The sequence below is a fragment of the Struthio camelus genome, chromosome 12 (genome assembly GCF_040807025.1).
Source record: "Struthio camelus isolate bStrCam1 chromosome 12, bStrCam1.hap1, whole genome shotgun sequence".
NCBI classification, from domain to species: domain Eukaryota; kingdom Metazoa; phylum Chordata; class Aves; order Struthioniformes; family Struthionidae; genus Struthio; species Struthio camelus.
The window spans coordinates 9,979,416-10,001,450 of NC_090953.1; the positions used below are offsets into that span (position 1 = coordinate 9,979,416).

The window sequence follows — 22,035 nt, forward strand, 5'->3', positions numbered from 1 at the left end:
GGACATCACCTCTACTGCAAGATAGTTGTGATAGTCTTTGTATCCCTGACTTGATATCATCTGAACTGACTCCAAGCTTCAAGCATCCAAAAAATATGTATGTGGTCCTCCCAAAAAATTATTGTGACTTCAGAAGGTTTTCCAGTATCACTTCTTTCTATGTGGCTCCTAGAGGGTCACCTTTTACAAGTCTGTCCACCGAAACCTGAAAGACGTGCCGTAAAACCACGAGCATCCACAGGCCGCAGAAGCAAGGAATCTCCACGTGCCGGAGCGCTGTAAGGTCCAAGCGGTTTTTTCAAGGGGTTCACGCTAGTGAATAGAGGGGTGTCTCCACGTCCCTGAAAGGGACAGGACCGGTACCGGCCACAGACCACTTATGGCTGAAGGAAAGTGGCTTCTGACTGCTGCAGGAGCTCGATTCTGAAAGGGGTTTTCACTGGAGACAAACATTTTCGACAGGTCTAGACCAGCGCTCAATTACAGCTCGACTAGGCCTGCACAGGCAGCGCTGGAGTCGCCATTAGGCTCGGAGACCCTGACTACCACACTGATGTGATGGCGATGACAACAGCGTGGCGTCACATCTTTAAAGCCCAATGAGAGCGAGGCAAGGAAATGACATCACCGCCACGCTCCCCCTTCCGCCTTTAAATTTTAAATTCTCAGCGGCGGCCAATCAGCTGGCTCCTGCGGCTGGCCCCGCCCCCTTCTCCGCGCGTCATGGAACGTCGCGCTCCCCTCCCACACGGGGTCCGGCCAATCATCGAAGAGCACCGCCCGGAAAGCCAGCGCCGCCCCGCCCTTTTGCCCGAGCTTTCCCCTGCGGGCGCCAGCGCGGGCGGGGCGGCGGGCCAATGGGGAGCGGCGCGGGAGGGGGCGGGCCGCGAGGTGCGAGCCAATGAGGGCGCGAGGCGGTCGAGCGCGCCAGCAGTCGGAGCGGGCGGGCGGCGATGGCGGCGGGCGGGCTCTGAGCGGCGCGCGGCGGTGGCGGGCAGCTGTTGGGCTGGCGCGCGGCGGGGCGCCGCTGTGAGGCGGCCGTTGGCGGCGGGGGGGAGGGGGGCGGCCGGCCGCCATGTCGTGCTCCCACAGCGTGGTGTTCCTGCTGGACACGGCCAGCCCGGCGCGGCGGGAGCGGATCCAGCTCGGCGCCCTGCGGCTCCTCAACCACCTGGGCTGCCGCCTCGGCCTGTCCCGCCTCCGCTGGGCCTTCAGGTTCTTCGACTCGCTGGGGGGCCGCGGCGGGGCCTCGCGGGGCGGCGGCGGCTTCCGCCCGCCGGGGCCCCGCGCTTGGGCCCGCTTCGAGGAGGAGCTGGCGGCGCGGCTCGGGGCGCGGGGGCCCGGCGCCGCCTTGCCCGGCCCGGCGCCGCGCGCCGCCCTCACCCACAACGGCCTCAAGGAGACGCTCCTCGATTACCAGTGGGACCGCCCCGAGATCGCCTCCCCCGCCAAGCCCCTGCGCCGGAGCCGCAGGACGGGGCTGGCCGCCGCCGAGCCCCCCGAGAGCCTGCCGCCCCCCGAGGGCTTCGTGAACGCCGTCTTCCTCTTCTCCCCCTGCCCCCACTCCCGGAGGGAGCTGCGGCAGTTCGTGTCTGGCAGCGACGCCCCTTCCCCTTGTGAGCCGCCCACGGCTCAGGAGCTGGCTGAGAAACTCTTGCCCAAGAGAGTCCAGGAGCTGATTGCAGACCAGAAGATCACGCTGTACTGGGTGGACACTGCCGAGTGGTCTAAGGTAATCGGAGAATGCTGCATACCTTTGCATTGCTGGTGATAGTGAACTGTCTTCCTCAATTACTTCCCACTTAAGAAGGGAGAGTTTGCAGTTTTATGCTGTAATCTTCAAGTGGAAAGAAGAGAGGTCAGGGTCTCCAATAACTACCAAGTAATCCTGTTTAGCAAGAGGCCAACAACTGGAACGGTAGTTATCCCTGTAGGGATTAAGATATATCAGCGACTGACTGACTGCAAAGTGTTTACTAAAGGGTTGTCTTGTGCTTTGAGTTAGGTAGGAGTTATAGCTGTTCAGGACTGTGAATAAGCAGACTGGCAGTTCAGTTATCTAGATACTAAATTCAGGAATCTGTGCTTGAAGATACTGGCTACCTCTTAATTCAATGGGCATGGTATTTTCCTTTCTGTGTTCCTATGAGGGCTACTTTAGTCCATAAAAACACTTGGTAAATGTTTGAATTGCTTTATATGCATTTCATATGCCGGTTCCTATACAGGCCTGTAATCTATATTCGTTGTTTGGATAGAGTTCACTGCCGAAATTAACTTGAGACCTGTCTGCTGCTTTATTGCAGTTACTTGAATCTCCAGATCATGTTGGATACTGGACGATGTTTGAACTGATCCACCAGACGGGAGGCACCATTTTGTCGTCAGAGATCTTACTGCAATGTTTGAGTCATCACGGAGCAGATCGTGCTCGCTTTCTTAGAGATTCCAGTTCCTCTGTGTCACAGTTCGTGCCATGGACTGCGCTTCTGCCCTTGGACTCCACCTTGAACTTCTTGTTTTCAAAGGCCTCTGCCTTCCAAGCAGTATTCCCCCAGCAAGAAGGGACATTGTTTCTCAGCATGCATGGTAATAAAAAGCGGTAGTTAGGCATGCATAGAAATAACTCTGATTTCTCATGCAGGATCCTGATGTGTTTCCCTTGTGAACAGTATGCATAGAGGTAACTTGAGATATTTAAGAGCCTAAGTGTATATTTAAAAAAAAAATAAAAGTCCTGAATGTGCTGCAGTGCCTCTCCTAGGAGAGCTATTGGCCCATATTCCAGACTTGATCTCTTCAGTTTTCCATTTTTCTCAGAAGTCTGGTTGTATGAACAGTTCTCTGTTGATCCCAGCTTAGTGTATGCTGTTTTCTTCTATATGCTTTATCTCAGCTACTTTAATTCACTTCATTTAAACAGGTAAATGACAAACACCTTCAAAAGTGATTAGATCAGCTGTAAAGGAGCATGCAGTGCATGTTGTCTCTTTCTTTGGTGGTCCCTTAATGCACTTGGCTCCTTTATGAGAGCTCGGGGAGGTCAGTTGTGTAATACATTTACTGCAGAGCTACTCTCAGTTTAATCTCAGAATTTATTTTTCTTGCATTGAAGTTGTCTCTTCATTCAGATGAAAATTGTTTTGCGTGTTATAGAATTTTTTTTTAACCTTACATAGGAGAAGAGAAGCAGGAAAGCTGTGTGGTGATTCTGGAACCCCTAGCCATGAGCCAAAGACAAGCACAGCATCCAGTCAATATCTTCCTGAAAGGTACCCTGACAGGTTGGAATTTGATGCAGGCTAGCAACTTTCTCACAGAGAGCTGGATATTGCGGAGCTCCCAGGCTGAACAAGCGGAACAAAACAGGTCACTGTTTCATCAGCTTTTAAGGACTCTAGTGACTGAAGAACTACACATGGTAAGTCTTTCTGTTTGCCCTGAACCAATATCTGTTCTGAAATGGGCTGTTACCAAAAAATGACAGTCTTGTGTGTCATGCTCTGAAGACAGTAATAGTGGTATTTGTTGCATTGTGGATTGCTCATTTGGGTCTAAATTCAGAACCCTCTTTAGAAAATCAAGCAAGCTTATAACCTATTTGTAAACTGTGTACTACCTGAGGCCTCTGGGTATTACTAGGTAATATAAACATCCCTTTCTTTTTATGTAGGTTGCTGAGGTGTCTCTGTCCAGAACTTCATGCCCCTGCACTGCTGTTTTATCACCGCTTGCTGAGAGTACTGCAGTTCTGATTATATTCTGTTCTGAGAAGGCAGCTGAAATTCAGCGATGTAACCTTGAAGGAGATGTAGTGGAGAGCTCTTCCCAAGACCATACCCTTCACCTCCCGGATATTGTTAGTAGTGTGCTGAGTAAGATTGACACATCAGTGGAAGAGTCTCTGGCTAGTTCTGGTAGGCACTGGGAAATACAAAACTTATCTCCTTCTAATCATCTGTAGATCTGATTTTGGGGCAGAGGACACTAAAGCTAATGATTTCCTCAGTAATGAGAGTGATTTAGGTGCTTGTTTGTTTTGTCTCTTATAGCTCAGGCTTTGCTCTGTGATCCAGAGGTCTGTGGTGGTTATCTTCCTGTTTCACTTTTTTCTTTCTTTTTTTTTTTTTTTTTGTGGGGGTTAACCTTTTTAGGTAAAGCATAGCTACTTGTGCTTGGTGACCAGCTTTTAGAGTGGGTTTTCCTAAAATGTGCCACGTGGGCCATCCCTGGCCAGGGAAGCCTTTAGGTGTGGCTGCAGAGACACTAATCTTTGCTGGTCTACTTTGCATCATAGAATCTTCTTGCAAGTCTCCCAGCCTGATGTTTTGACTATTAAATTGCCTTCTGTGACCAGAGTTTTGTAGTCACCTGCTTTAGAGTGTCTGTGAAGGCCAATGCTTTTTGCCATTGCATTTAGCTTCCTTCTGATTTACTTTTTCGTCTCTGTTCAGAAGAAACTCTTATGCCAGAGTGGGTACAACAGGAGCTGTCCTGTACAGGACACTGGCATCCTTCAGTACTTGAAGCGTGGTATCCTTCATCGAATGCTTGTGGAGCAAGTTCAGATCTGATGGAGTCATTCAGGTATTTTTCTGAGTAATTCATGGTCATACTCAATTCATGAGTAATTCTACTTCCTGTTTAGGGAGTATGGCTGCAGGTTCTACAGAGTTACAGAATGGAAGGCTTCTCTTCATGCTTTTATTTCTGGGCAAAGTTTACTATGTACGCTTAGATATAATGAAGCAAAAGCATATCACAAAAAAATGCCTAGGATGCCTGGGTAGCAGTCTGTTTGGGCTGAAGTGCTGACCGTTTCAGGTGTGATATGTGGCCTAAAATTACCTAAGGCACTAGAACAAGTGGCAGACTTTGCCTTTTATTGTTAGATAAGATCAACTGTGAGATGTTGAAGGTAGTTGTTATCACAGTTGGTACTTAGTAGGGAAAAATAAGCCTGCTTTCTTCGAAGAGCTTGCCAAGTGTCTGAAAATGGGCTTAGTCTGCATAAATTTGCTTGTGCATGTCCTTGGCATTGGTCAGTGGTGAATCTGTTGTACTTAAAGCAACTTTTGCTTCTGATTTGATGATCCTTCTAAGAGTGGGTTTTGTTTGTTTTTGTTTTTTGTTTTTCCTGGGTAAGATTTTGGGGAGCAGGGATCTGGAAGAATGCTAGCGTGTGTTCAGATGTTACTGTGCAGCCTGTTACTGTGCAGTGAGAACAAGTGACATGCCTCCTAGTTCACAAAATCACAGAATGGTTGGGGTTGGAAGGGACCTATGGAGATCGTCTGGTCCAACCCCCTGATCAAGCAAGGTCGTTTAGAGTATGTGGCACAGGATCGTGTCCAGGCGGGTTTTGAATATTTCCAGAGAAGGAAACTCCACAGCCTCTCTGGGTAACCTGTTCCAGTGCTCAGTCACCCTCATGCTAAAGAAATTTTTCCTCCTGTTCAGATGGAACTTCCTGTGTTTCAGTTTGTGCCCATTGTCTCTCGCTGGGCACCACTGGGAAGAGTTTGGCCCCATCCTCTTGACACCCTCCCTTTAGATATTTGTATGCATTGATGAGATCGCCTCTCAGTCTTCTCCTCTCCAGGCTAAACAGGCCCGGCTCTCTCAGCCTTTCCTCATAAGAGAGATGCTCCAGTCCCCTCATCATCTTTCTAGCCCTCCACTGGACTTTTTCCAGGAGCTCCATGTCTCTCTTGTCCTGGGGAGCCCAGAACTAGACACAGTACTCCAGATGAGGCCTCACCAGGGCTGAGTAGAGGTATCGTCTTTTTTTGGTACCTGTACTGAATTGCTTTGTGATACAGGTTACTGCAAGTTAATTCTACTGATGAGAAGGATGATGTATACCAATCTGAAGTGGAACTTTTAGAAAGTCTATCTGAGCTGTACCAGAGAAAATCCAGTGAAGTATCTGCCGCAGCTGGACCAGGAAATAACAAAAAGAGACGTACGTATAACTTGAGTATGTGCACGCTACTATTCTGGGTTAATATGTGAAGCCTAAAGATCTGTCTTCTCTTTTAAATAGCGCACTTCCATGTTTTTTTGTTGTTGTTACGGTTTTGATTTTCGTTTAATTTAGAAACCTCATCATTAATGTGTTAATGTCGTTTAGTACAACCCAAAGTACTCCTTAAGCAATTCAAGGCTACAGAGTGGTTAACAAAACTGCTAGAAAGCAGTGTGGAGCTCTGCAGTTTCATTAGCTGTTGGAGCAGGGACCCCTGCAACTACTACTAAGTATTACAATGTCTCTACTCTGTTTTGATTTGGAAAAGTTGAACATTTTTTCTCTTTTCTAGGAAGAGTTTCATCACTGCATTTCAATACACTAGCCAAAGCTGCATATATCCTGATCTAATGTATCCCTGCATTTTACTCTGATTACTTCTATTTCTGTGACACAAGATTACGTCCTGTTTATGCAGCTTCCCTTCCTGTGCAGAACAAGGATTGTAACTCTCTTTATATTTAGAGAAGTGTCTACCTGCTGTGCTCCCTGTACATCTATTTCACAGAGAAATAGAAGCCTTCAGACCACATCTTCAACTAGAAGGTTACTGTCCTTACTTGCTAGCAGCGTAGGAATTGATCAGTATTATGCTGTCCCTCAGCTGGAATTCTTGCTCCGCTGTGGTGATGGTAGAAATCCCTTTTTGTGGCATTGCAGGTGGGGTTCCCCGAACTCCAGTCAGGCAGAAGATGAAGACCATGCCCCGCTCCCTGCAGATGCTGAATGTAGCAAGACTAAATGTAAAAGCTCAGAAGTTTCAACCTGATGGTGTGCCACCAGCAGTGAATGAGAAGGTCCCTCAGAAGCTTTCAGCAAAAAGACTGGATGAAAAGCTGGAAGAAAAGGAAAAGACGTTCAAAATATCAATAGGTTTGTGTTATCAGTTCTGATATCTGTAGGCAGTCGTATGGGATCTTTATGGAAGGGAGAGGGAAGGAAAATAATGGAGTACTAGGAGCTATGCAGCAGACATGTTCTGATTTCTGAGTCTTCAGGTTGGCACAGAATGATAATTACTTTCTTATTTTTTCCCCCCCTTCTGGTTAGTCTGTAAAGACTTAGTTATAATTACTCTGGGGCTTAGTATTTGTGCCCCGCCCCCATATGAAAGGATTGATAAGAAACCCCTTTTTACCAAGGGAAATAAAAGAAAGCACCCATCGAGGTGCAAGTGGAATGCAGTCCTCTTTATTAGTAGAACAAAAATAAAGGGACTTTCTTGACCATGTTTCTTTCTGAACCAAATGATATCTGTGAAGACACTTTTGGTGCTGATCTGCTTCTATCCTCTTGAAGACTTTGGAGAAGACGTGCTACTGCTGTGGGTGGGAGCGCTCATGGACTTTAGTCTCAGTGCCAGTGTATAGGTTTTTATTTTCATGGTCTGGAAATGAAGTTGTTTACCCATTGTTACACTAAGCAAGAGTCTAAGCTACAAGTCTAGCCTTCATCAGAAATGAGATTCTGGCTATAGAAAGGAAATTTGTGGTAGAAAGTTTTCCTGTGCTAGTTGTTCTTATATTCTGACTTCTAGGGTCAGGAATTTTTTTGCTATTTTTTGGGACTGGTGGGCCAAGGGTTACGATGTTGCAGTAACATGAACTCTTGCTCTGATCTGTTTGGGCCATAGCTTATCGCTTGCCATGGGTCTGCACCTGGGACTGCTTTTGTTTAGTGTTCTGTGCTCTGGATGTGTCTCTGCTGTAGCAAAGCTGTGCTATTTTTTTTCTTTCTTAATGACCTCTTTTTCCCCTGCTTTAGCTGGAGTGAGTGTTGTATCAGTAAGCTGTGGTGAACTGGCATTTAGTTAACTTGTAACATTCCCCTGTCACAGGCTTCAAAACTGAGGAGGAACTACTGTCCCACTTAATTGCGAGCTACCAGAAGGCTGTTGCGGAGGGAGTTCTTTCGTTTATGTGTGCCCAGAGTATGATCACAGCCATTAAAAGGTTCCTGAAAATACAAGATGCCAAAGAGAAAGAGGTAGGGAAGAGCATGGGAGCATGAAGATCATAGGTACAGTATTTATACTGTAGGAGTGTTCATGATCTGACTGAAACTGCATGGCAGGATTGCTACTGAAATAGCAAGAGCTTTGACTTCCAGTTCAGATTACCTTTATTTCATCTTACTGTAAGGTTTTGTAGAGATGCATGTGACCAAAAAATTCTAAGCTGTGTTATCAGAGCTCTCACAATGTGGAAGGACTTTGGATAATTGTAAGGAATTTAAGAAAATCCGATTCAGTTTTTGGTTTACACCTTTGCTAAAAGCTGCAATAGTTTGTTTGTTTGGTTTTTTTAACATCGGTCTCATTTTGAATTCTAATTTTTCAAAGCAAGTATTCGAAATGTTTTTTTAAAAAAAACATATCTTAAAAAGCTGTGTTTCTGGGTTTGCCTTACATGGTTAATCTACACCTACTACTTTCCTAGAAGAGAGAGCGTGCTGAAGGGCTTTCTTAAGTTAAGAAATAGTTTTAAGGATTGTAACTTGCTTGCTTAGAAACAAAAACTGGTTAGCTTGTGACTAATTGAAGAGAATACTGTGGAAGACAGATCCATAGTTACTTAAAAGTCCTAAAGCTGCAAGCAGGCCTATGACTTTTTTACTGATTTCAAGCTATACGTTCTTCTTTTGTCTTACTTCAACACAACTTTACTACTGAAAGTGGAAGAGAGAATCTCTTTAAGGAGAGGGAGGAGTTGAGCCATTTCTGAGAGAACTGAGCAAGTGAGGAGAAGAACCTGCCATGTGGAGAGGGAACACACTTGAAGTCTTTGTAATTGTGTGTCTGCAGGTGGCCTGTGTGGAAAGAGTCAGAAGCCATCTCCTGAAGACCAGCAAAACCCTCAGACAACAGCATGGCTCAGAGAAGGAAACCAAAGTTAGAGAGTATGAGATGCACTATCTACTGCCACTTCTAAGATACTATGGAGTTGGTTAGCAATTTTTACTGGTGGCTTTTTGTACGAATTGAAAGATATTTACATGGGTAAATCTTCCAGGGAGAATCTGTGGTGACAGTAAAAACATTTCTTTAAATGTGAATACATGCACTGTATGATAGGCATCACAGTCTTTATCTGAAATGAAGTGTCTCCCCTGCCACCAAAAGCAAATACTAACCAAATCTATGCTGCCGAGAGGAGTCATCCTTACTGCTTTTTAAGCAAGCCTTTTGAGCGAAATAAGCTATTTCCATGAGAAAAAAGGGCAATAAATGACTACTTATTTTCACGTAGGTGCCGACTTCAGGTGTTTTTGCGTCTAGAGTTGTGTCTTCAGTGCCCTTCACTACAAAGCAACACCGATGAAATGGAGCAGCTTTTAGAGGAGGCAAGTAAATTATAGACTTGGTTGGGTTTCTGGATGGGACCAGGAATGTAGGCCTGGAACCTGTGGTTTTTCCTGCTTTTACTGTAACATTTTGTATTCTGTGCTAAAGAATCTGGTGTTGCAGCTATTACAGCTTCATCCATTTCCCACTTGATTTTTTTCTTCTAGATGACAGAGATGCTGCGTATTTTGTGCGTGACTGAGGACCCAGGATACCTTACAAAATTTCTAGAGGAAATACTAGCATCGTAAGTTCCTTAAGGTGACTAAATAAGTATTGGGGATTGTGGTTTTGGCTGGATGTCTTTTATGGCTTACGGTGTCTTCTGACTTACGTAAGTCTTCTTGACTTACGGTGTTTTTGTGATATTTTTTCTCTTTTTTTTTTTTTTTTTGACAAGCTTGGATGCATTCTACTTGTTGCTCTCTAATCTTGATTGAAGAGAAGGTGGCTGTTTAGCAAATAAAAAAAAAAAAAAAACCACAGTTAACTTATTTTTCAGTAATGTAGGGTTTTTTTTGTTTTAATTGGAGCTGAAGAACAAAGATTTAGTTCAAAACTTGGGATTGAAACACTGACAGAGTTTTATGGTGTATTCTATTTGATGCGAGTTCTCTCTGATGCTCTAGTTACATGGATTCTATACCGAAGACCCTTGGAGATCTCTACTACAGTTTAGGTACACAAATACCCCCAAAGCTGGCATCTGTTCTGCCTTCAGACTTCTTCAGTGATGACTCAGTGACTCTGGATAGCAAGTCTCCAGCCCTTCCACACTCTCTGTCATCTGCCCTGACTCCCAATACGGTTTCCCTATGCACTGAGAGTGATCAGCTGGAGGAGCTGCGCACCCGATCTGCCAAAAAAAGAAGGTAGCAATTCCAAATGGAAAGGCGGCTTGTTGCAGCCTGGTTTGGGACTGAGGAGCTATCTAAACTGCAGCCCAGTTAGTCTGCTTTCTATTTCTGGATCGCTAGGTGGGGCAAGCTGACGTTTGCTGATAGCACTGTGTGCCTGAGGGAATATTAAGGTCTCCCACTTTTCATTTTAACTCCCTGTTGCTGGTTATATGGAAGTGTGACCTTGATTCTGTATGCGTATTTTCTGCACGGGTCGAAATCTACACAGATGTATAATCCTCTCCCGTAAGAGAAGGGTGTTGTACTGTGCAGTGCATGACCACAAATGATTAAAGTTAAGACTGCAGCTTATTGTAGGACTCTGAACTGGGAACCTTATGTTCATCTTAACAAATTAAGAAATAAGTTTTAATATCTGCCTTAGAGTTAGTTACAGCTATTTATGTTTTGACATTGAAAGATAGTTTGCAATATAAATAAGGTACCAACACAAAACTTGCAATATGATAATAGGTAAAGACTTCCTATGTCTAGAGTCAAACCCTAGCTTAAGGTGTCCTATAAGTTGGTAACTACGCTTCTGATTTAACTTTTTTGTTTCATGATTTCTAAAGGAATAACATATTAGCCAGGCACAGGAGCATGACAGAAGCATCGCAGAACTTGCGTCAAATTGAGATTCCCAAGATAGCCAAGAATCCCATCAGAAAGGTAAAGCTTTCCCAGAAGGATCCTGTGTAGGTTGCTCCTGCAGGGGTGCATCAACATTATGAAGTGAGACTTGAGTGCAAAATCTTGCAGTCTATTCACTCGGTAGGTGTGCCCTATATCAGCTGTATGGAAGCCGAAATCACTTTGGAGAGCCTGAAAATTAACTAATGTGTAAATGTGTGGTTTGGAGCTTGCTGTTTGCATTCGTTTGTAGTGCTTGTAACCTTAAACTGCCAGTGAGTTTAACTTTTTTTGTTTCAGGAGAACTCTCGGTCTTGCCTTGCCACTGAGAAATCCCAACAAATGCCTTTGCCGCAGAAAGAAGCAGTGCAAGGTACATCGACTTCTAGCTTTTCTGTGGAAAGGTGTCTTCAGCACATGTTGTTCTCGCTATAAGTTTTAGTAAGCCATGATGAAATCGTGCTGAGGTATGCTGGAAATCTGCAGGAAGCTTTGCAAAATTCTGTAAAAGCTTAGCGTTGTGCTATGTGTGCATTCACACATGCAGAAGACTTTACTTATTTGTCCTGAATAGGAAACCTGTCAGTTCTTCCTTGAATCTTGAAGTTATTTTTATCTTTCTTATCCTGGGAAAAAAATACGAGGACAGGAGTTTAGTCCTAAACAGGACATCTCTGTGTTCAGTAGACCCTAGAACTGCTCACCCCTCTGAGAGAGCCAGAAGATACTACAATCTGCTTAGGTATCTGATAACCCTGCAGGCAGATTTAGGTGAATAGCCTTAAGTCTGGAAACAGGATGTCTCTTCTTAAAATGCTTCATAAAACTCGATCTCACACCCCTTTCCGGAGCCTACGTGTGCTTCGACTGAGATTTTGTAGCCCACTCCATGTTACTGTATCTTGGAAATTCACTGGCTGCTCTCTCTGTCATGGCATCTGTCTGTAGTTTATTGCTGGAAAGTATGAAAAATGCAGACTTGTGCTTTTAAAAAAAACAAACAAAAAAAAAAATTCCAGGGTGGATTTTGAGAAGGACATGGATAGTGATAGTATCCAGTAGCAGAAAAAATTTTCTTCAGTGCTTTTCTGCCTTCTGACAAGTTGTTTCCTTACACAGGTATAGGGTGTTTCTGTCCTAGTGCCCTGCCAAAATGATCTTTCTGTGATATTCCCCCTGCCTTTTTTTTTTTTTTTTTTAAATCCTCTCTTTATATGATCACTTCTTGCTTTGTCTTGCTTCTTAGAGGTTACAAAGGTAAGGAGGAACCTTTTCAATGAAGATGGACTTTCACCGTCAAAAAGGTCTGTGAAAAAGATGCCTAGAAGTCAGTCAGTATCTGCTGTGGAAGGCCTAAGATACAAATGCACTGATGAAGGTGCTAAAGGTAGGACATATGTGGGATTGCTAGAGGAGAGCTTTTACTAAAATTCCTATTCTTGCATTCTCACTTCTATGAAACAACTAATTGCATTATGTTTTTAATGAAGGAGAAAATACTTCAGGTGAGCATTGCAATGTTTGGATAGTGAACAGGATGGTATTGAAACCCAAACCTATCTCTTAATTTTTTTCTTTGAGGTGTATGGAATTCAATAAATTGCTTGGTTAAAAGGACATGTGAATTAAAGATGAAGAATGCAAATTATCAGAGTAGGTTAATTACAACTGACATTTTATTAATAGTCCCTATTTTTATATTGGAGGGGTGGAGAGGAATGTAGATATTAAGCTATCATCTGATAGGTATTTCAGAGTTTATGAGCAGAGGGAGACCAATGCACAATGGTTCTGTATTGGCTATCGTTCTTAAGCTGAAGCCTATATGAAAATGTATTTCTTTATTCATCCTAACTGCTTTAGAATTATGTTCTGAATACAGTTCTGAGTTCTCTTGCTTGATTTGTTTTTAGATCATCGCAAGCTATTGACCAAGAGAGTTGCAGAGACACCGCTACATAAACAGATCTCCAGAAGACTACTACATAAACAGATCAAGGGCCGGTGAGTGAGCTGTTTCTGAATTTCTTCAGTAAGTGCTGCATGCTTTGTGGTCAAAATGTCGCCTTCACCTAAGATAGCAAGAGAACTGGTGGAGATTCTTAAGGTCCGTTGTCTGAGTGGGGAGAAATACTGCTTGCTTCATCATGTAAGTTGAGGTACCCTCATTCCTGCAGCAAATTGCTGTTTAGGTTTAGTTGTTGCTTCCAGGGTTTCCAGAGAAAAGGCCTGTGCTGTAACTTGTGGAGTCCAAGCTGAAATCTAGCATTGTTTCCACGTGAGACTGTTAGCTATACTACAGCTAGAAAGGCTCCTATGCCCAGTCAAGTGTTAGGGGGTGGGGAAGTGCCTCCTAATTGCTCATTCTGAGTAGCCCGCAAAGCAATGTTCTGTTGTAGAATATAGCACTGCTTTTCGGTTTTCATGGTAAGTTCTCTTTTTGCAAATGTGAACAATACGCTGAGTCCAAAATTTTTGGTGTTTCTCAAGGTCCTCCGATCCAGGTTTCGACACTGGTGTTGTAGAAGAATCTCCAGAGAAGACCATATGTGGTAAGTGCTGGTGTTCTTTAATAAGGGCCTCTGTTGGGATGTAGCTCATAAGAGCATGCTTCAGCTTAGATAGTCCATAAGTAGTCAATATAAAAGTATGCAGCTATTCCGTTTGTGGTTCTACGGAGGCGTCTGTGCTCCACTTGCTGCTTACTGCTTTGGCAACCCTTTATTGTAGAGATTAAAAAAGTCTTGTAACTTGAAATCCACAAGGGTGGATTCACTTCAAGGGTGAACAAGATTCTGAGCTAGCGTTTTGCTCTCTGTGCTGTGATTAACTGTCAAATCAGCACCCTGGATATGCTGTTTTTGAATGTAGCTTCCCAACGTGTTGTGCTGGGACCACATCATTGCTCTGCTTTCTACTGTAATAAAAAAGAGATGTTCCACAGAACTATGTGGCTGTGTCATACTTGCTATTGCTGTTTCTTATACTCAGGAAGGAAGAAGAAAATGGCATGCTTGGGCAAGCAGGAAGATCAATAGTGAAAAGAGGCAGGAGAACTAACTAATGATGCAACTTGACTTAAACATGCTTTTCTAGTATTCCTTTCCATATAATTGCTAGAGGGATGAGAGTAATTCTCACTTGGGAAAGGGGACCATGATTTTGAAAGAGATTTGTATGCATTAGTGTTCCACATCTCCTAGGAAGTTGAAGGGTTGTTGGGTTTTTTGTTTTTCTCCCTCAGCTCTTCATATTTGCCTCTTTATGTGAGATAGCTTCAGGAACAGTTCATAACTGACAAGCACACGCGCCAAAAAGTGTCAAATGCATTCAAAGTTTCTATCTCAATTGTTGAGGGGAAAAAGAAGGCCCAATTTCTGATATTCTTACCTTTCAGAAACAGGTTTAAGAAGAAGTCCACGCATCAAACAACTGTTGTTGAATAGGACCCACTCTGGCATTTTCTATTCCACTGCACAGCCTTGCTCACGAAATAAGCAGCAAATCCATCCAGGACTAGAAGAAGAGAGCTATACTCAGAAAGATGCAGCAGGTACTGAATGGGATTTGAGCAGGCTAATATTGTTGATGTGGAGTGGATAGCTCTAAGTTTGGTTTGATTTGAGATTTCTCAAGATTTCTATGAGAAACTCTTAAGAGCTGTCAGGTAATGTTCTCTGTAGACAGAGAATTGTCCTAGTTAATCATTTTTGAAATGGGAATCTGAATATAGGAGAAAGAAAAGCAGCTATTTCTATGATGAATACGCTGCCAACTTCAAAACCAGTCAGGCCCATCAAACGGAATACCACTGATTGTCAGTCTGCATTCTGTAAATGTAGTCAAGTCCCTGTAAAATATGAGAGAGAGAGATCCTAAAGGTATTGTCTCCTCTGTGGGAGCATAAAGTAAAGACTGATGGGATCTTCTTTGGCTTCCTTCAGTAGGATTATCAGCTATAAATGGTGACACTTAGTTCTTTATATTATACCTACTAGGATCCTTAGTCATGAACCAGACCTCTTTTATGTTGTGAGCTATAAATAGAATAAGGTTGGACTATTTTTATACCTTTTCTTTTCTCTAGAGACTCTGTCTGCAGATTATATTAGTTTTTAGATGGGGAAATAACAATTCTGGTGCAGCTTTAAAATTTGGCTAGAAAAGAACGTGCTAGGACTTTAGGTTTTGTACGTTACCTGTCCATACATCTGAAGTGATTGAGACAATTGTTTGTATCAGGCTACTTGTTGTTAGTTCAATTGTACTGTTCCACTTTATAGGCATTAAGGTGCATTCTGAGAGTCCCACTGTCCAGACTCCCAAGAGGTTTTTCTTTGGAGCAGTCATTGACACATGTAGTCCTGTAATGAAGCATTCGCCTGGGAAGAGGAGAACAAGAAAAGATTCCTTAAACTTAGAGGAGGCAATTGCCTGTCAGGTAGAAACACTTGCTTGCTTTTTTCCTTTTTTCTTCCTTTTTTCTTCCTCCCACTCCCTTTTTCTATTCATGCTTAATCAGACCTACGCGTCATAAACTTAATGTTAAATTGTGTAGGATCTTTAACCAAACAGTTCCTGTGTTTTAAATCTCGAGGAAAAAAGTATCAGGAAGGATAGATAAATAGTGCTGGAACAGAACAAGTATGATTCTTTGCTCACTCTTCCCCTGCAGACTCCCAAAAAAACACCTCATAGGGCCGCCCAGAAACCATTGAATTCTGCCAGTAAACTACCGAGGAGATCACCTCGCACTCTCCACAGGACACCACAGAAGTTGGAGAGGACTCCTGGCAAAAGTCCAGCTGCTAAGCAGACTGCAGCTAAGTGCTTGGGAAAGTACTTTTCTCATCCTAGACAAAAGGTCACGTCACCATCTGCATTAACGGAAAGCAAGAGGGTTCACTTACTACGAGTAACTTGTGAAGATTTTTCTCCTTTAAAAAGACTTTCACCTTCTCACGAACAGGTTGGCTTACAAACCCCAGAAAAGGAGGGGTTCAGAATGCTTGATGCTTCATTATTACCTTTGAAGGATTCAAATCCAAATGCTTCTTCCACATCTACCCTCCAGGAAAAATCTTTTACAGATCTTCAAACTCCAAGACGTTCCTTGAGATCTATCTCAAAATCAGCATCTCCAGTTAGTGCTCGGAGGCAGATACTCCCAGAGGAAAACCAGATGCAGTCAAAATTGGCACCTCTAGCAATGGAAAGTACTCCCAGAAAACCTGAAGATTCAGGTTCAAAACTACATACCAGCCCATTGAGGGTAGAAACCTCACAGCTCACTGGGAGGGCAGACCCTCCCTTCAGTTCTCTTCTCTGTGCAAATTCCACAAACACTCTGGCAACCAGCTCTCCTTTCCACACACAAATTAGGGAGTTTGACTGGGAACTTAACACACCTAAAGCGTCTCTTCTATCTCCTGGCCTCACTGGCACTTCCCTGAGATCCCCGCTCCACACACCTGAGCGGTCCAAATGCAAACCAAATTCTGGAGGAGAGAACCTCATTTTTCTGTGTGCAACACCTTCTAGAAATAAGGATAATCAATCTGATAATGACAGTGGTAGCTCTTCTGTAGAAAGTCTCCGGTTCTGTAATACCCAAATTCCTGAAAATACCCCTGTATCAGAGAAAAATAAACAAGTATGTACAGTAACTCAAAATCCTTCTCCAAGGAAGGACCAGAAAAGCTTGGGAAAACATTTCTCTCCTAAGCCCTGTGCTGGAGGGCAGGTACAGGTATTGAATGCTGAGACAGAGCGTGAGCAGTTGGTTAAGGAGGGTCACTCCAGTGCAAACACCTGTGAGTCCTTCCTTAGTGATTCTCAAGCAGGCAATGATGATTTGGAACCAAGAACAGTGAGAGAGGAGTATACAGTGCAGAAAGCTCCAAGTCTTAAGAGACACTCCAGATCTGTCCTGAATGCTTTGCCTGCAGTGCCAAAGTCTGCTTCTGCCTATTCTTTGCGCTGCACTGCAGATAGGAGGCAGCGGGAGGCTGCAGCGCGGCTGGGAAATCCTGAAATTCCAGCCAAATTCTCTGTTCCTAAAAACTATTGCCAACTGCCTTCTGACAGCCCTCCAACTTACGAAGTTGAACTTGAAATGCAAGCTTCAGGACTGCCCAAGCTTCGCTTTAAGAAAATTGGCTCTTGCTCAGCTTTGGAAGTTCAGTCTGAAGCAAATGCCGGCAAACCCAAGGGAGGAGAAAGCCCCTTTGGTGATCTTGCTGTGACCTGGTGTAGCAAGCACCCAGAAAAACTAGCAGCTGCCTGTGTTTCGCCCTCTTGCTTTCGCTCTTTCCACAGTACTCCTGGGAAAGGTGGAGGACAGACCTACATATGCCAGTCATACACCCCAACAAGTTGTGCCTCCAACACCACCTCCCCATCTCCCTTGGAAGCGGGAGTTCCGTGTACACCTTCCCCAAAGCAGAAGGGGAAGACTACCCCTGAGGCTATCAAAGATTGGCCTCGGCGAAAGAGAGCTGCTGGCAGCACTGCTAATGCTAGCTGTGCTCAAAGTGAGAAGAATGCAGATGAAACAAAGAGAACATCAACAGACAGAGGGGAGGAGATGAAAATCTTGGAGCACTGCAGCAGCAAAGTGACAAATACCTTTGGGGAATTTGAACTGGAAGGGGTCTGCAGGCTCCAGGATCAGCCATCTCCTAGTGACTCTGAACCCGGAACTGATGAGAATACTGCCTTTGAGACTTTTGGCCTTAAATCTCGGAAGCGAGTCTTTACATATCTATCACCAGAAAAGGAGGAAAAGCATGAAGCTAAGAGAGCTTGTACTAATATGTTCAACTTGGATCTCATTGGCTCCTTTCAAGACAAGAGCAAGGAAAGCAAAACAAGCGCAGACACTGCGCTTCCCGAGAAACCCAGAGCATGTTCACTCGTAACTCCTGTGCGACGCAGTTGCGTAGGGGATGATAACGTCTTCCTTTTGTCAGGTAATTAAGTGGCATGAGTGATGTTCCATTGAAATTCAGAGACGCCTTAAAAACGTAGGATAGGCGAGAAACAGAACACAACTGGTTTTTGTCTGACTGTATCTGAGGGAGAATGAAATGCAGGGGGAGAGTGGCCTGTAAATGGCATACAGGGTAATTTTGCCCTATGATAGTGGAGAAGTAGTTATAGGCAGGTTGCAGATCATATATGAGGAGTTCAGCTATTGGTATGTTAACAATTGGGGAATCAGAGAAACGTGAAAGAGCAGAAGCCTGGAGGAATTTACTTGGAAAGATTAAGAGCTTGGGCTATGAGAAAGGATCGCTATTGCGTCCAATGGCTAACTTGTTGAAGTGAATGGATGTGAAAAATCAAGTGATAAAAGGTGCTGCAAGGCAGCTAGGATGCATGGGATGGAACACAAATTGTTACTTGAGGGAAGCTTCTATCACGATATGTTTTTGAGATTAGACTAGGCAGCGAATCTGTGTTTGTCTGATGCCACTAGCTATTTCTGCCCAGTGCCTGTTTAATGCTGTACCCAACTGTATAAAGTCTAGGGCTTGGTGCTCTCAGGGTAGAACATTACAGAAGTTGGTCCTATGGATATGTATTGGTATATATTGGTGTTCCAACCTTCTTATTTGCCAGCATAATAGTGCCAATTTGATGTGTAAATCAGAAGTGCAACTGTACAGAAGTGTTTGCCTTGCTAGACATAATGTTGTATCAGTAGGCATTGAAGTTTAAATTTGTTTTTATTCTACTGTGGGTGCTGACAGTTTAGTTGACCTTTGGTGAAACAGGCTGTCTCGGCTCTGTAAGCAGTGCCTTGTTGATTCCAAATACTTAATCCAATCTTGTTCTAGAAACTAAAATTAACAGCAAAGTAGTCTTAGTCTGTAAGGTGTAAACATTACTATAATGGTAATGGCAGATGCTGCTGTCCTATGGTCAGCACATGGCCTGAAGCATTAAGTTTCAAAGTGTCTGCTGCTGCTTGCTTGGTAAGGTTTATCTACAGAGGCTGTGTCTTACTAGAACAACTGATGTCACTGGAGAAAAATGGGCAGACTTTCAAGCAACATCAGGATGTGAAATAATAGCAGTGTTTAGCTGTCAGTTGATCTTATAAGACACTATCTGTACCTGCAAACCTTGTCTCTTTCGTATTTCCAAACCATCGTGATCATAACAATGATTTTCCTCTTGGACACTGAGTTGACTGAAAAGTAAAGATATATTTAATAAAAGTGAAGTGCTTTTCTGCTAAACCTTTTAGTAAAATTAAATGTGCTGAGAGCTCATTTCAGACTGCTTTTACATCCTTTGGTGCCAAAAAAGCCGCTATACCAGCTTGGATTTTGTTTCAGATAAATTCAGAGTATTGCATGTTAATGAAAGCTGAAAGGTCAAATAAGGGCTGTGTATGAGACTTACCTGAAAACAATGAGTTGCCAGTTTGCTGCAGTATCTTACTGTGTTTCTCCAGGTTCAACTCCACCGGTGAAAAGCGCTCTCTCTGCCAGCAGCCTTCTGGCACTGACCCAGTCTCCACTGCTGTGCCAGGGACAGACACCATCTTGGAGAAAACGTGCTCAAGGTAACCACTTGTGCTGTGAGGAAAGGCTGGGCTCAAGCAAACTATCTAGGTTTACTTTCTGTATGCCTATATCCCAATGAGAATGAAAGAGTATTATCCTAGGGACCAGTCTTTGTGCAGAAAGCCTCTGGATGTATTTGCCACTTCTGTATGCAGTGTCGCTGTTTCATGGGCCTTCAAGACACTTGCTCTGCGCTGGGAAGCTCGAAAGGGAGGGGAGGCAATGCTGAAGAGTAGAATAGGCTGCCATACAGTGCAGTTTACTACTGCTGTTGCTTCTAGTTGATACTGGGCTCTTTAGGATCACTAAGCAGTACATTTGGCAAATCATGGCTTTAACTTTTTCTTTGTGTTTGCAGAAGAGGAGTCGGATGCCTTCCAAGATATTGCCAACCAGGAGTTGTCTCCGTGCCACAGTGCGGCTTCTAGGAAGCGTCCCCTTAGCAGGACTTACTCACGGAAAAAGCTGCTTAGCTGAAGTTGGAAGTCAGAACAGAATGCTGTGGGAAGCTTCCTATCATGTCAGCTATACAACATGACTTTAAACAAGGACAAGGATATTTGGTGCTGTCCTAGAGCTGTCTGCATTGGCGAGAGGCAGGAGGCAAGCACGTGATAGGGGGAGTAGAGACCACTCTAAAAGTTTTTAACTTCAACTGGAGTGTCTCTCCATCCATTGAAAACCTAGCTCAGTTTTTCTGGCACTTCTGCTGCATGTGATAACTGGGTTTTGCAATGAAGGTTCAGTTCCACTAGGTAAGGAGAACTGTCATTTTCTACACCTGTCTTGTAAAATAAAATGACCTGAATTTTTATTTTGTGTCACTTGCTCAGAAATCTGGCTCTATCCCAAGTAGTGGACAAGGGATTGTGGCTTCAGGAAGGGCGCTGATGGTGAATGTGTACAAAACCGGTTGCGTGTTCCTGCTGTTCCTCTTGCTCTGACACTAACTCTATCCCTCTGTGAGCTGTATCCAGTTTGCCAGCTTAGCAGGAAAAATAACAAAAAAGCAGATTAATTCTCTGACAGGTTAATGAGTTCAAATAGCTGAGAAATAGCTGTCAAATGCCAGAAGAGATTACAGAGAAACAGAGAGACTACCTAGCTGGCAACAGGGAAGGGGGCGGGGGGGGGGGGGGAGTCTGATGTCCCCTTCCTCTCTCCTTTTCTTAAAATGGACCAGTCTAACCATTCAGATCTGCTCCTGCCCTGCCCTTTGGCAGCAGAATTGGATCTGGAGTTGCTGGATGAGTAGATCTGGTACCAGTGCAACTGTTGCTGATAGAGTAATTTTGTTGCCCTTCTGTTCTGGAAGGTTGTAATGGTCCAGAGAGGACCCTGGGGAAACTTCCTTGAGGTAAAACTTTTATGGAATAATTGGAGATAACAGTTCAAAGATCTCTCCCTTCCTTCCCCTCCCCCCCACCCCAAACTGTGTCATTGATTAGATAGTGACTAATCATCTATGAGATGTGGGGTTAGAATGAGAGCACATGAAGACAGCAGGAGCTGTGATTCAGTGACTAAAACATAGCCCATGAGGGGCTGAAATCATGTGTTATCTTGTAGCCCAAAGCTCCCCCAGAGGGCTGAATTTTTGCTTTAGGAGAGATCTGGCTGTGCACAGCAGGGAAGTCATCCCACTGTGTCCCCTGAACATACACAAAGCAAAGGGCCACAACAATAGCGTGAGGTCATCCTAAAGCCAGGCATAGCAATTAAATGGTTTTAAGGCTTTTCCGGAGGGAGATGTTATCAAAAGTAGGCTTCAGCATTGTTGAATGCTATTCCACTAAATGTTGAATGGAACATGCTTCCTGGTAATGCCATTTCTGGTTTTCACAAAAACTGCCCAGTTCCCTTGGCCAAGAAAGAATGTATGATGCACTTGGGCTTTTTTTGCTAGAGTGAGAGGCGCACCTAGTAGAAGGATGTGGATTGATACATGTGCTTTGGGCTCAAAGATGACTATTTCTGAGAGAGTAGGAGGGATTCCTTCTTTTTTTTTTCTTGCTGCTGAAGGCCTTTATTTTCAACAATAAAAAATGAAGGCTTAAATATCTTGTAGCTTAGATGCACCTAGAGCCCTCAATGTTAAGTTCCATTTTTAAAAAAGAGAAGGATGAGAAAAACCCCTATAGGCAAGATGAAGTATGTAGGAATCACCTTCCCATTCTCCTCCTACTGCAGATACTAGCTTTTAAGTTAGCGTATGTTACTGCTCAAATAATAGTTGTGGTAGCTGTGTTCCTCACTTCAGGCTGAAGAAGTGGCTTGTTTTTGGCATCAGGTAGAACCCAGCTGCAGTTTACCTTTTTTGCCCTTCTTAAAGCAGGTAGCAAGGCTTTCATTTCCTGCTCTGCCAGGAGTGTTAAAATTTATGTCCCCCTTTCCCAGGTGGATCTTGTCAGTGCTAGGTTATAGGCTCATATTTCATCTCCCTTACATCCTGACTGGAAGTGCTCTTAAGAGTAAGAAAAAAGTGCTCCAAAGCAGGTTATTGCTTGGAGCAGAAAGATGGTATTGAAGCAGGGTTGCTTTTATTGTGGATGTCTC

At 43.9% G+C, this 22,035-nt stretch overlaps 1 protein-coding gene across 2 annotated transcripts; it reads left to right on the forward strand.

Moving 5' to 3' along the window:
* Positions 1-1,039: 1,039 nt before the first annotated feature.
* TICRR (TOPBP1 interacting checkpoint and replication regulator) lies at positions 1,040-20,293 on the forward strand. Of its 2 annotated transcripts, none has more exons than XM_068958526.1 (22): positions 1,040-1,732; positions 2,307-2,589; positions 3,180-3,421; positions 3,674-3,917; positions 4,455-4,587; positions 5,823-5,965; positions 6,689-6,901; positions 7,866-8,014; positions 8,832-8,926; positions 9,277-9,370; positions 9,539-9,618; positions 10,001-10,243; positions 10,846-10,942; positions 11,204-11,276; positions 12,150-12,290; positions 12,817-12,907; positions 13,394-13,455; positions 14,307-14,456; positions 15,187-15,344; positions 15,579-17,874; positions 19,368-19,478; positions 19,838-20,293. In XM_068958526.1, the coding sequence occupies exons 1-22, from the start codon at positions 1,076-1,078 to the stop codon at positions 19,954-19,956; spliced, it is 5,874 nt and encodes a 1,957-aa protein (XP_068814627.1). In that variant the 5' UTR covers positions 1,040-1,075; the 3' UTR covers positions 19,957-20,293. The 2 variants fall into 2 exon arrangements, with proteins under 2 accessions (XP_068814627.1, XP_009679881.2); XM_009681586.2 differs by having other exon boundaries at positions 1,042-1,732; positions 14,301-14,456.
* The last annotated feature ends 1,742 nt before the right edge of the window (positions 20,294-22,035 follow it).

Bases quoted from the DNA above. Each gene is read 5' to 3' on its own strand.
- TICRR (XM_009681586.2), top strand. From the start codon at position 1,076: ATGTCGTGCTCCCACAGCGTGGTGTTCCTGCTGGACACGGCCAGCCCG. The intron at 3,422-3,673 runs GTAAGTCTTTCT...CTTTTTATGTAG, and splicing joins TGACTGAAGAACTACACATG to GTTGCTGAGGTGTCTCTGTC. The intron at 14,457-15,186 runs GTACTGAATGGG...TCCACTTTATAG, and splicing joins TACTCAGAAAGATGCAGCAG to GCATTAAGGTGCATTCTGAG.